General features: G+C 41.2%; 2 protein-coding genes across 4 annotated transcripts; both read left to right on the plus strand.

The window, feature by feature from the left end:
• Positions 1 to 4129: 4129 nt before the first annotated feature.
• LOC148771978 (F-box/kelch-repeat protein At1g57790-like) lies at positions 4130 to 5454 on the plus strand. Its single transcript, XM_088815806.1, has one exon. It carries the CDS (start codon positions 4189 to 4191, stop codon positions 5284 to 5286), a length of 1098 nt encoding a protein of 365 aa, XP_088671932.1. The 5' UTR covers positions 4130 to 4188; the 3' UTR covers positions 5287 to 5454.
• A 1124-nt stretch (positions 5455 to 6578) lies between these two features.
• Positions 6579 to 12398, plus strand: LOC105950744 (uncharacterized). 3 transcript variants are annotated; one of them, XM_088815798.1, is made up of 5 exons: positions 6680 to 6789; positions 7761 to 8120; positions 8395 to 8800; positions 9145 to 12004; positions 12165 to 12398. In XM_088815798.1, exons 3-5 carry the CDS (start codon positions 8451 to 8453, stop codon positions 12198 to 12200), a joined length of 3246 nt encoding a protein of 1081 aa, XP_088671924.1. In that variant the 5' UTR covers positions 6680 to 6789; positions 7761 to 8120; positions 8395 to 8450; the 3' UTR covers positions 12201 to 12398. The 3 variants fall into 3 exon arrangements, with proteins under 3 accessions (XP_088671923.1, XP_088671924.1, XP_088671925.1); XM_088815797.1 differs by lacking the exon at positions 7761 to 8120 and having other exon boundaries at positions 6579 to 6789; XM_088815799.1 differs by lacking the exon at positions 6680 to 6789 and having other exon boundaries at positions 7797 to 8224.
• The last annotated feature ends 227 nt before the right edge of the window (positions 12399 to 12625 follow it).

Raw genomic sequence — 12625 nt, forward strand, 5'->3', positions numbered from 1 at the left:
GGCGTTAACTCGCGTGTTTCATTGTGGCGTTAACTCGCGTGTTTCATTGTGGCGTTAACTCGCGTGTATCATTGTGGCGTTAACTCGCGTGTATCATTGTGGCGTTAACTCGCGTGTTTTACTGTGGCGTTAACTCGCGTGTTTCATTGTGGCGTTAACTCGCGTGTTTCATTGTGGCGTTAACTCGCGTGTTTTACTGTGGCGTTAACTCGCGTGTTTTACTGTGGCGTTAACTCGCGTGTTTCATTGTGGCGTTAACTCGCGTGTTTTACTGTGGCGTTAACTCGCGTGTATCATTGTGGCGTTAACTCGCGTGTTTCGTGGTGACGTTAACTCGCGGTTTCATAAGCAAAATATTATGAGTGGGTGCTAAGTTAAAATATAGGAATAGTAAGGATATTGACGGACTAAGTCTGAAGCCCAAAACAACAAAGACATAAAAGCGAATAAAGACGTTTCAAACATATGGAAAAACGGAGAAATTGTTAAGGGTACATGACAAAAGGAAATAAAGGGAATAATATTCAAGAAATACATATTCCAAGTACAAAACATAATAAATGGTTAAGTCTTTTTGGTCTTCATTTCGGAACTGCTTCACTCCGATTCTCAGCATCCGGAGGGGGCGGCGAAACGAGGCTTGGTTGTGCCTCTTCGGAACTAACCACCGTCCCAAGGGCTCCGATGTCTCCGGCGAAGTCGGTGATAGCCCCTTGCCGGGAGAATTCTTCAACGAGGCCTTGATAAACCGGCCTCCACCACTCTAAGTTGGGATCCTCGTTTACATCCCCCTCAAAACCCGGGATCACGTCGTCGGGGAGGTCCTCTGCCAGTTCATTTTCCACCAACGGGAACTCGATGCCGGCACCGCCTAATCTCTTCCGAACAGCCGCAACCGCCGACGAAAAGAAGAAACGAGCTAAGCCTGAAGCTTCTCGAGTAAACGTGGTGGAACGCCACAATCGGTGAAAGAAGCGGCGAACAAACTCCTCGATGAAGCGAAGGCCCTCAGGCGACCCCGGGAACAACCTTTGCCCCTCTTTCACCCCTTCGGTGAAATTGGTGGAGGCCTGTACTCCAGCCGCGAACAGCTCGTTGGAAAGCCCCTTAGCTTTCTCCTCCAAACTGGCATTATGGGATACAAGGGAGTCTTTTTCAGCCTCGAGGATTTTCTCTCTCTCTTTCAGCCTCTTCACTTCGGCAAATAGCCCCTCCTTCGAGGACTCCGACACTCCCAAACTCTCCTTCAAGCCCCGGACTTCCTTCCGGAGCTGCATCACCTCTTTCCTCTGATTATCATACGCCTCGCGTGAAACATCATCCCACCCCAGGGGACCCGAGAAGGCGATGGCGAATTGCTGCACTCACAAAGAGGTTAAATGGAGTTAATCTTAAATACAAGATGCTATGGCAAAAACCAATTCACAAGAACAGCGTGAAACAAACCTGTGTAATGTTATGAAGAAGCAACTCAAGTCGGTCGCCCTTACTCATTTGCCCGAAGTGGGCGACATCGGTGGGGAATGCCAAGGACCGGCACGCAGCAATAGCGTTTTCAGCATTCCGGCAGAGGTACAGTCCAAAGTCGGCCGGTAAAGATGACCCAGCCGCCCCAAGGGCCAGTTCAGACCTCCGTTTCTTCGGAGCAGGTTCTTTCTCTACCACCTCTTCGGTCGAAGAAGGAGGCGGTGACGGGGCGAGAACTATCGCGGAGGATTGTTTAGGAGGTTCAGAGTCCTCAGTTCGCGAAGCTGGTCCACCACGGGCGCGAGGAGGAGCGGTGTTTTTCTTCGATGGCCTGGGCCTTAGAGCCCCTTCCTCCGAGGGTCTTTTCTCGGATTCAGCGATTAGAGGGCGCTGAAATTCAGACGCCTCGAACCCAGGCTCCGGATCGGAGGGACGGGTAGCCGGCTTGTCGCCTCGAAACATCCTCTTCATCCTTAAGTCTGCGCAGCAGAATATAAAAAAAAGAGGGAAGATAAGTAGATGAGAAACAAAACATATAAGCACATAGCCAAATAACAAAAAGCAACCGTGCGAAATAGGGCAATGGGTTGAAGTAAGAGTAAGTGTTGCAACTAAACCTACCTAAGTCCTCCCGAGTTAAAGAATATGTGCCGTTGTCGTGAAAATGGAAATGACGAAGCATCGGCGGAAAGCTGGTGAGGCTATCCGGGACGCCGTAACTCGGTTGAAAGTGAGATATCATTTTTAGCAAAACTTCATCAACTGCCAAGGGTTTCCCCCTTTTCTTCTCGGGCAAGGTGGCAAGCCAAGGGCACAAATAGGGAGTATCAACGGGATTTTTTGCGAAAAAATAATGACCTTGCCACCCATCGGTTTTGTTGGGTGGCATCAATATTTTGAAACCCGGACGAGCCGAGATGGAAACATGGAAAGGACTGGAATTTTTCAATACCATGACACTTCGGAATCGAGCTGGTGTAGGAATCACCCCCGACCAAGCACATAGCATACGGAATCCCGTCATAATTATTATAGCGTGAGGGTGGAATTGATTAAGGGACACATTACATAGCTGGGCAATTTCAGAAAACCAAGGCGAGATAGGGAAGGATAGACCGAAATAAAACTGCTCTGAAAACCAAGTACTGAAACCTAAGGGGGGAGTTAAAGGACGGTCATCTCGCGAAGGAAGAATCAACTCGACATCGGTGGAGAGGCCTATGTCGCGGACTAAGTTAGCCAGATCTATGTCGGTCAAGGTACTGGGCCCCCATTGGTCATCTAAATCCCTCCCCTCAGATACGGAGGGCGAACCACTCCTCGCAGAAGAAGAAACCTCTTTCTTGCCCTTCTTCTTGGGTCGTTCCAAGAGTTTACCCGAAGGGGAGAAGTAAGGCCCCTCCTCCGACGAAGAAGAGATAGAAAAAGCAGGGTTTTCACCCCCCTCCCCGGAAGGTGCTTTTTGGCCAAAAGGGTCAGGGGAATGGGCTGACATTATCGAATTGAAGAATAAGATGGAGGTAATAAAAGATGGGGAAGAGAAGTAATACCTTGGCTAGAGAGAAAGAGTGGACTTGAGGGAGGAAAGCTCTGTCTCAGAAAATGGAATCACCAGAAATCAAGCAGGAGGAGAGACGTGTAGGCAAAAAGAAAAAACTTTTACAAGTTGGGTTAATGAGGTATTTATAGGGAAAGAGATAAGAGGAAATTAGATCTCAACCACTCATTCGGACGAACGAGATCAAAAGCAGGCCGCCTCGAATTCGGCGCGGAAAGCACCGATTGAAATTCCCTCATTATGACCTAGGGAACTCGAATCGACTGCATTGATTGATAGGACAGCAGAAGGCGGTAGAGCACGCTTCCCCATCAAAGATTAAACGCTAAAAACGAACTGTTACCTCGCACTCCATACTCCATATTCATCGAACGGGACAAAACAGAAGTTTTATCTCGCCCGATAATTAAGGAGTAGGGGGGAGTAGTTGATACGGGCCATTCTGGAAAGATCCAATACGAATTAGGCCCACGACAAAAGGCCCATGGCAATTCAGCCCAATGATATAAAAAGACCATTAGGTCGTACGACCTCAACGACGAACTGCGGAACTTCGGCTCGCAGGCCCAGTATCGGCTCGTGGTAAATCGAGCCCAGGGTTGTAAAAGGCCCAATACACACAATGGCTTGAGGGGGGAAAAACCCTAAAAAGGAAACCTTGGAGGCCAAGGTTTCCTCATTTATAAATAGGGAATGATATTGCGTTTTTCCACACAGATAATATACATTTTTTCACATACTTTTACGTACTTTCTAAAAACTCGCTTTGAAATCATACTGACTTGATCGTCGGAGCTTTCCCGCCGGGAACACCTCCCGGCGTTGCAGGTCTTTTTTCTACCGGAATCCGACAGAGAGCTTAGAGGACGCGAGGAAGAGCCCCACGGACCAAATCAAAATATATTGAAAACATGGAAGCCAATAAAATAAAGTTGTTTGCAGGGTGATTAATTTATTTTCTCCGTATTTTTATTTTCTTTTAGATGTTGAATACAAGTTTTTCTTGTTATTAAATCCTGCAAGATATGTTTGAGTTCCTCTTGATTTTACGATATCAAATTAGTGTTTTTTTCTTTATTTTTTTTTTGGTTATTTAGAGAATTATGCATGAGAATTTTATTACTAGTGTATTCACAATGGTTTTATGTGATAGATTATAAGCGATGGAGGATTGGAATGATATCCCTGAAGAGCTTCTTTTTTTGGTACTAGCGAACGTACTGGGTAAAGACAGGTATAGTTTTAGTCTAGTATGTGAATCTTGGAATAGAGTTGCGAAAGCTTCACCGTATCATCCTTCTCCTTGTCTAATGACGTTCAACCGAAAGAGCAATCATGTTTCGAAATATTTTCAGCACAACTGTTTTTTTCGGATGAACTTTCCCACATTACTAAAAGATGCAACCGTACGTTTCTCCAATGATGGATGGTTGCTCATGATGTCCCCAGATGATCGAACCCTTTTTTTCTTTGATCCCTTCAACAATCAGACGATTGAACTCCCCCCCATCCCAAGTCATCGCACCATGTACAACACAATATGTTTTTTCCACCCGCCAACTTCACCGGATTGTCTAATTGTTGGAATTCTATCTAACACACATCATGAGGTGGAAGTAGGGGTTCTTAAATATGGAGAGGATAGATGGGATGTAGTTTTATTGGATATAGATCATCAATTCAATGTGTCCTTTTGTCCTCCAATTTTGCATGATGGAAAAATATATTTTTTGGATGTTATAGGAAATGTGGCATGGTTTGACATGACCGATGGTATATGGTCCTTTGATATCTTCCCAAGGTGTTTCACGAAAACTCGACTTTGTAGGAATATTAAAGAATGCTTCTTGATTAAACCTAAAAACGAGGAAACAATTTTCGGTGTATTTCTTGTGCACGACGAAAGGAAGGTCAGGGTGTTTGAGCTCAGTGAACAACTTCGGTGGAAATTGGTGGATGATTTGCGCAATAGGGTGTTTTATGTGAGCAAGACGTCGTCTTTTGGATATACAACTGACGATAAAAGCATGGCGAACAAGATTTTTTTTTCGAAGTTCCATGGTGACAAGATTGTCTTCTACTCAATGGATACACAGAAATATCATTCTTTTGAGGGCGACTATTCGAGCGACCATTCTTACGATTTTGAAAAATTGGACTTTGCAACTTGGATGATACCAACACTCCCTCCACAACTTTCAAGAAAATTGACTTCAAGAGAGTTGACTTGGTGTCCGAAAGTGGATGAAACTACAACTTAATATGTTTATTTTTTACTTGGTAAATTTTACAATTTCTTTTCGTCAATTTTGAGATTTATGTGGTCACGTTCATTTCAAAAGATACTACTTAAGTTATAAATAGTTAATTTTATTTATACGCCATTGTCATTCGTATTTTTCACACTATCGATTTATCTTTTTATTATTCATCCATTCTTTTTATTTATTGAATTAATTTAATATTTTATATTTTTCAATAGTGCAGATTTATATTGAATATAATAATTAATAATAGATGTTTGGAATTTGGAAGTGTTGAATCGAGATTGTTCATTTTTTTAAAACTTATTAGGGGTAAATGTTACAAAGAGTATACATTAGGGATGTAAAGTGTATTTAACATTTATTTCATTAATTAGCCGGTCTATTGAGAATCGGCTAGGTACAACTCCTTAGCCTATCAACCTGCTACTGGGTTTTGGTTGGGCCAACTCTATTGGGCTTATTGAAATATAGTATTGGGCCACAAAAGAAATGCTCTCATTAAATGCTTTTATTTGTATCCCAAAAATTAATGTCAATATACCACATAATAAAACACAGAAAAATATTTAACAAATTGAGTTTTCTATTTTATAAAAGATATATATATATAGATATATATATATATATATATATATATGGGCATATGGCTGTATAAGGTGGAGTTTGCTCGATTGTTTCATTAAGCCATTTTTTAGTATTTTGTGTTTTAACTAGTCTTAGATTAAAGTAGCTTAACTTTATCTATCTTGGAGATCAGCTCGTTTGTATTCATTACTGGAAAACCCTAGATTGGTTTGAATTATTCAACATTACATTCATCCGCTCCTTAGAATTATCGTTATTTTTTAATTTTCTTTTTCAAGTTTTATGCACTCTTTCGAGATTCATAACAAAGCTGAATTCATTGGCATGGTGCGATTAAATCTTAACTCATTCTTGTGACGAAAGACGAAATTGACAACTAAATATTACTATTCAATAAAATAGTAGCTACACTACTCGTGATTAATTTTCTGATCGTTCTCAAAAAGAAAATAAAAGGACCGATTTATCCCTAAACTGCTAAGATTAGGATATGACTATTCAGTATTCATATTGTTGAAACTTTACACTTAATACATAATTTAATATCAATGTATTTTGAATTAGATAATATTTGATTAGTTCCATTTGAACTAACTAAACATTAGTAGTAAAGTTTGTATTGATGTTACTCAATTCTAGTAATTATAAATGGTACTAAAAACTAAAAAAGTTTCTTGCTTTTAACAAAATTTGTTACAAATAAAATTAATTTGATATAAGTAATTGAAAAATGAAAATGTACATAATTTCATATTTAATTTAAATTAGCGTATATATAATATATATTATATACACAGAGGTTGAGTCCACCGAGTTAGAACGAGTCAAAATTCGTAAATCTGGAAAACCTAGTCCCTCTTTCCCTTATTCATTTCTTCATTCATTCATTCGCGCCCTCGTGCACTCGAAAAGGTTAGCCTTTTCCTTCTCTCTACTTTCCTTTTTGCCCTTTGTTGGTTTTATTGATTTCAATTTTTAGTTGTTTACGGCTGTTCGATTCCTAATTTTAGTTTGTGAGAATTTTTTTTTCTTTTCAATTTGACCTAGTGGGGTTATGGGTTTAAGGAGATTGGAAGCTAGATTCGGGATTATTGAGTTAACTTTTTGTGACTCTTTTTTTTTTTTTTTTGTGTGGCTTTAGCATTACTGAATAATGCGTTTTACAAACCCTTATGAATCTTGTAGTTGTGCTGTTGAATTTTGGGGATTAGTAAAATACTTGTAAATATTAAGCTTTGTAGGGAATTTGAGAAGAAGACGCGGATAATTATTATTCTATTACCGTAGATTCTTGATATATAAGTGGACTTTGCATCACGATTTTCATGCGTTTGCGAATCTGCATTGGTGATTATATACCCCTCAAAACAGTGCTTCCTCGCGAGTAACTTTTCTATTTTACTGTGATTTCTAGAATGTTTTATTCTTGGAGGAACACTATCGTTACTGAAATCTAATTTTTGCAATTTTTTTTCTAAGCATTTTGAAATCATAGACCATCTTTTTTTTTGGATTCGGTGGAATTGGTTTCTTATAATACATTATGTTTGAACTCTAGAATACATTATGTTTCAACACTAGAAAACTCGAGGCATGCAATGATTTTACTAGTAATCGACTAGTCGTAATAAGTATAGCTCGATTGTTCAGTACAGTAACTTTGAATTAGGTAATGCGATTTAGCAAGCTAGCTGTGCCATAACTAACTTGCTAATAGATGTTTAGTTGCTTCTTGAGTGACTAGTTTAAATTGGATGTAGAATCGAGCTCTTCTTGCCTTCTGTAACTATACTGTAAATACTCAAGAATACTGCACAAATCTAATGTGCAACTTACCGATATAGTAATTTGATCCCGTTCCTTTTTTTCTTTTGCCCATGTAGATGGCTGGTTCCTCAAACACATGATGTCTGTCGAGTGAGACGGCATCATCTGCAAACACATTTTGGTCCAATATCTATAGACAACATATCAATCTCAAAACAGAGAGCTCGATGGTGCTGCTAATGATGGCATTTTTTATCCTCGATTTATAAATAGGATGTGTTTGAGCACAAAAGGGCATCAACTAAATAGGGGCGCAAACATGTCGGCATTAGCAACACCGTTGAGATTTTTGTTTGAGATTGACAGGCCATTAGCAATGGACTTTGGTTGAAGTTATACTTTCTTGCCATGATATTGCACAATTACCAGGGTGATAAAGTGCTGTTGGGCTCTAATTTTTGATTGGCTAGTAGAAGGTAGGGGCAGTTCGGTATTTAATAATTTAACGAGGTTAAGATAAAGTGGATGCTCAAACGGAAAGAGTTGGCTAAGTTGCTTCAATATGCTTAATAGTACAAAGGTGTTTTGGTTGTTGACATTGATTTTGTGTATAGTTCTATCAATGATCAAAGTAATTTTCATATGATGATCTTTCTTCCATTACATGGTTGCGTATATGCTTTAACAAAACAGTGAATCAAAAATCTTAAGAGAGTATCAAGTATGCTAATTTCTGTTTTCATTTGACAGGTTTTGTTGTATGAGCAACAATAAGTATTACAGGCCTTAATTAGCAAGAGTGCTCCATGGATGAAAGGAGAAAACGAAAACCAATGTGGGGCATGGAGGAGGAGACCAAACATTTATCTGGAACGAGTGAAAATAGTTCTTGGATGGGTAGTGGGCATTATCACGAGTTATCTGAATCGAGAACCACTACTACCCAAAAATCTAGGGATAATTCTGGATGGCCTACTTGGGAATCAATTGAAGAAAACCCAACCGAACCCATGAATACCAGTTTCAAGAATGCGCCCGAAGGGAAGGAAAGAGGTGGAGGAAAAAGATACTACGACGATGTTTCTCCTGGATTTGATGGAGTGGAACTGCGTAGTCATGACCATACCCGTGAATACGATCAATCCCATTCTCAAAGGTCTGTGATTATATGGGGTTGTTTATCTTTGTCATTGTGCAAATGTGATGCCATGATATTGTGATATTAATATTATTGTGAAGAGCTGTTTTCAGACACATTTGGAATTTGCTTTAATGCTGAGGGACACATCCCCAATTACAATATGTCTTTTCTTGAACACTCGAGGGATCTTCAGTTGCATCTTTAAAACATAAAGTTTATAATGATGCCGTCCCTTTCTTTAAGATTCTTTAATATTCTTTAATATTTGTTGTGCCCATTTTCATTTTCTGCCGATTCTAAAAAAATAAATGTTACTCGATTATTGGTCTTGCATTACCCTGCTTGTACTTCCACTGTAGGTACCTAGGAAGAGGCAGGAGTCGGAGCAGAAGCAGGGCTAGGGGCAGGAGTCGAAGTCCGAGCCCAAGTAGAGGCAGGGAAAGGGAAAGAGAAAGGGAAAGGGGAAGCGATAGGGGAAGGGAAAGGAGAAGGGACTGGAGCAGGAGTCGGAGTAGAAGCAGAACAGATGGCAATGCAAGGCATTACACAAGGAGCCGTAGTCCAATCAGAGATCCTAGACGCCAGTCTTATGAGTTGAGTGACAGAAGAAGTGGTCCTGAAAAATCATCTCAGATATGTAGAGATCTTGCTTCAGGAAGGTGCAAGAGAGGCAGCCAATGCAGATTTTTTCATCCTCGCAGGGATGGGGGCCACATGGAAGATGACACAACAGAAAGTTGGAGGAGCAGAGCAGCAGATCGTAGCCGCATTCCAAGGCATTCGTACGATAGAGGCTCACGTAACGATGTTTCTGATCCTTATTACAGAGAAGAAGATCAGTTTGTGAGCAGAAGTAGAGGTGCACCTCCTTGCAAGGACTTCATCCGAGGCGACTGTACCTGGGGAGAGAGTTGCAGATTTTCTCACGATGGTTTAGGCCAAAAAACTAGAAATGCGTCCTTTGATAAGGACATTGACAGAGAACCGTACAAGAGTGTGAAACCTCTGTGCAAGTATTTTGCAGCGGGGAAGTGTGGTAAGGATAATTGTTGGTTCTCCCACGAGAACCCAGATCTTGATAAGGTAGAAGCTAGGCGAGGCGGTGATGTCACTGAGAGACGCAGTCCACGTTACAAGAGTAACAGGCGAAGCAGTCCGACATGGGATGATGAACCGAGAATTTCGGACAGACGGAATCACGGCGGGCGGAGTGAACCTATTGCAAATACTGATGATCTCAATTACAAGGATAACAAGTGGAATGGTCCCACATGGGATGATGCAACGAGAATTTCAGACACACTGAAGCACACCGGTTGGGGTGAACCTATTCTTGCTAACACAACAAATACTGATAATTCTCATGAGGACCTCAATCTTAGTAAGATAGAAGGCAGGCGAGGTGATGTCATTGACACCCGCAGTTCACATTACAAGACTGACATGTGGAATGGTTCGAAATGGGAGGATCCAACGAGAATTTCAGAGAAGCCCCCTGGTTTTGGTGAGCCTATTCTTGCTACTGATAATTCTCATGAGGAACCCAGTCGTACTAAGGTAAAAGGCAGGCGAGATGAAGTCATTGACAGCCGAAGTTCTCATTACAAGAGTAACATGTGGAATGGTCCCACATGGGACGATGCAACGGGAGTTTCAGACACACAGAAGCCTACTGGTTGGGGTGAACCTAATCGTGCTAAGACGACACATACTGATGATTCTTATGAGGATCCCGATCGAAATAATGTAAAAAGCAGGCGAGATGAAGTCACTGGGGGCCGCAGTTCACATGACAAAAGTAGCAGGTGGAGTGGTCCGACAAGGGGTGATGCTACGGGAATCTCAGACACACCGAAGTCCACTCGTTGGGGTGAACCTATTCTTGCTAAGGCAACACATACTGATGATTCTTATGAGGATCATAATCCTAGTAACGTAAAAGGTAGACGAGGTGAAGCCATTGACAGCCGCAGTTCTCATCACAAGAGTAGCAGGTGGAATGGTCCCACGTGGGATGATGCAACGGGAGTCTCGGACACACTTCAGCCCAGTGGCTGGGGTGAACCTATTCCTGTTAATGCAACAAATACTGCTCATTCTGATTGGAGAGAAGGTACAGGTATTTCCGTAAATAGTGAGAAACAACCATCACTTCCTGGAGAAAGTGTCAGTTATGGCCATGGACCGGAGGCGTTACTGGAGAACCAGGATTTCGCTATTAAAGCCTTGCAGCAGAAATATTTCCCAGCTTCCAATATTCAACAGCAACATGGGACAGTACTAGAAAACAATCAAACGAATACGTTCGGTTCTAATGTTCCTGCCGAGCAGAAGGAAGTCAGATACACTACCGATCCAATTCTTTTTTCGGGACAAACCTTTAATCAAAATGATGGAAATAACGTGGCTGGGAATTTAATCTCGCATGATGGTCAGAATATTATCTGTCCTGACCCATCAAATGGATTAATCACCGATCTGAATGGGCCCGATACACATACAGTTGGACAGATGGATGTGCAAACGCAGATTATAAACAATCAGAAAGCTGTTCAATCATCAGGTTTATTAGATGCAAAGGTCCTACAGCTGTTAACCAGTGAGCAAAGATCCAATACAGGGATAAACTTTCCTGTGACTACTGCTGGTCAACAGGTTCCTCCTTCCCCTCTTGTTAAAGAATCTGTTGTTCGACCGAATCCAGGTGCTGGTTCTTTTGATCTGTCCCATTCTATGGGAAATGACAGAGATATTACCGAGAAACGAAATTTAGCCCAAGGTACTGAACATAAAAATCAAATGCAACTGAAACTATCCTCTCCGTTTCCTGTAGTTTCTACTGAAGTCGATAGGCTAAATGTGAAGCAACCACAAAGTCCAAGACCGAGGCAAGAGGAAGCAGTTCCAAATTCGGAAAATGCAATTGGTGACCAAAGCAAGAGCGGTCAAGAAAATAAGCCTTCTGAAAATCTGGATGGTATGAACAAGGATGAAAAAGCGTTGTTTATATTCAAGAATGCCCTCGTGGAATTTGTGAAGGAGCTTTTGAAGCCTACGTGGAAGGAAGGTCGAATGAGCAGAGATGCTCACAAAACCGTTGTGAAAAAGGTGGTCGACAAAGTTTCTGGTGCGATCCCTGTCGATCACATCCCGAAGACACAGGATAAAGTCGATCAGTATCTGTCGGTTTCCAAACCCAAAATTGCCAAACTCGTCCAGGTAATTAATTACTTGCTACTTGCAAAATTTTGTGTTGCAACTATTTCATTCTTTAAGCCGAAAGCAGGTTAAATTAGAGAGTATAATATGGAATACACCGGTTGCTCGATTCTGGATATTTTTCGTGCTGGAAACTGAAACTTTGCGTTCGTTTATGCAGGCATATGTGGAGCGCTCTCAAAAGGCAGATCCTTGAATCATGACATTAAAAATCCTTTTTGTATTGTACCCAGTTAGCATGATGTGTTTAAGCCAGCAAACAAATACCCTGCATTTTTACATTGTTTTGTTAGTGCAAATTGTCCGGACTTAAATGATGCTTTTCAGGACTTGAATTCAGTGGTGTACCTAGACCGGTGCTTGTGATTTGAGCCTACCAGATTGTACCTCTTAATTTTCCATGTTTCCCTCCTTTTTTTGAGCAAATTACCGCAGCCCCCCTGAGGTAATGTCAATTTACAAAACCCCCCAATGTTTCGGTAATTACAATCATCCTCAACTATGTATTCTCCTATACCCTCGCGGTGTCAAATTTACCTGTAATTACTCAAACAAAAGGTTTTTTTTTTTTTCAAGGGGGGTGATAATAAAAAAGAAGCATAAATTTTCAATTGAAGATGA

Source organism: Erythranthe guttata, chromosome 3 (assembly GCF_056151865.1).
Source record: "Erythranthe guttata isolate IM_541 chromosome 3, IM_541, whole genome shotgun sequence".
NCBI classification, from domain to species: Eukaryota; Viridiplantae; Streptophyta; class Magnoliopsida; order Lamiales; family Phrymaceae; genus Erythranthe; species Erythranthe guttata.

Coding starts and splice junctions, on each gene's coding strand:
- LOC148771978 (XM_088815806.1), top strand. CDS start 4,189: ATGGAGGATTGGAATGATATCCCTGAAGAGCTTCTTTTTTTGGTACTA.
- LOC105950744 (XM_088815797.1), top strand. CDS start 8,451: ATGGATGAAAGGAGAAAACGAAAACCAATGTGGGGCATGGAGGAGGAG. Junction 8,801..9,144: donor GATCAATCCCATTCTCAAAG/GTCTGTGATTAT, acceptor CTTCCACTGTAG/GTACCTAGGAAGAGGCAGGA. Junction 12,005..12,164: donor AAATTGCCAAACTCGTCCAG/GTAATTAATTAC, acceptor TCGTTTATGCAG/GCATATGTGGAGCGCTCTCA.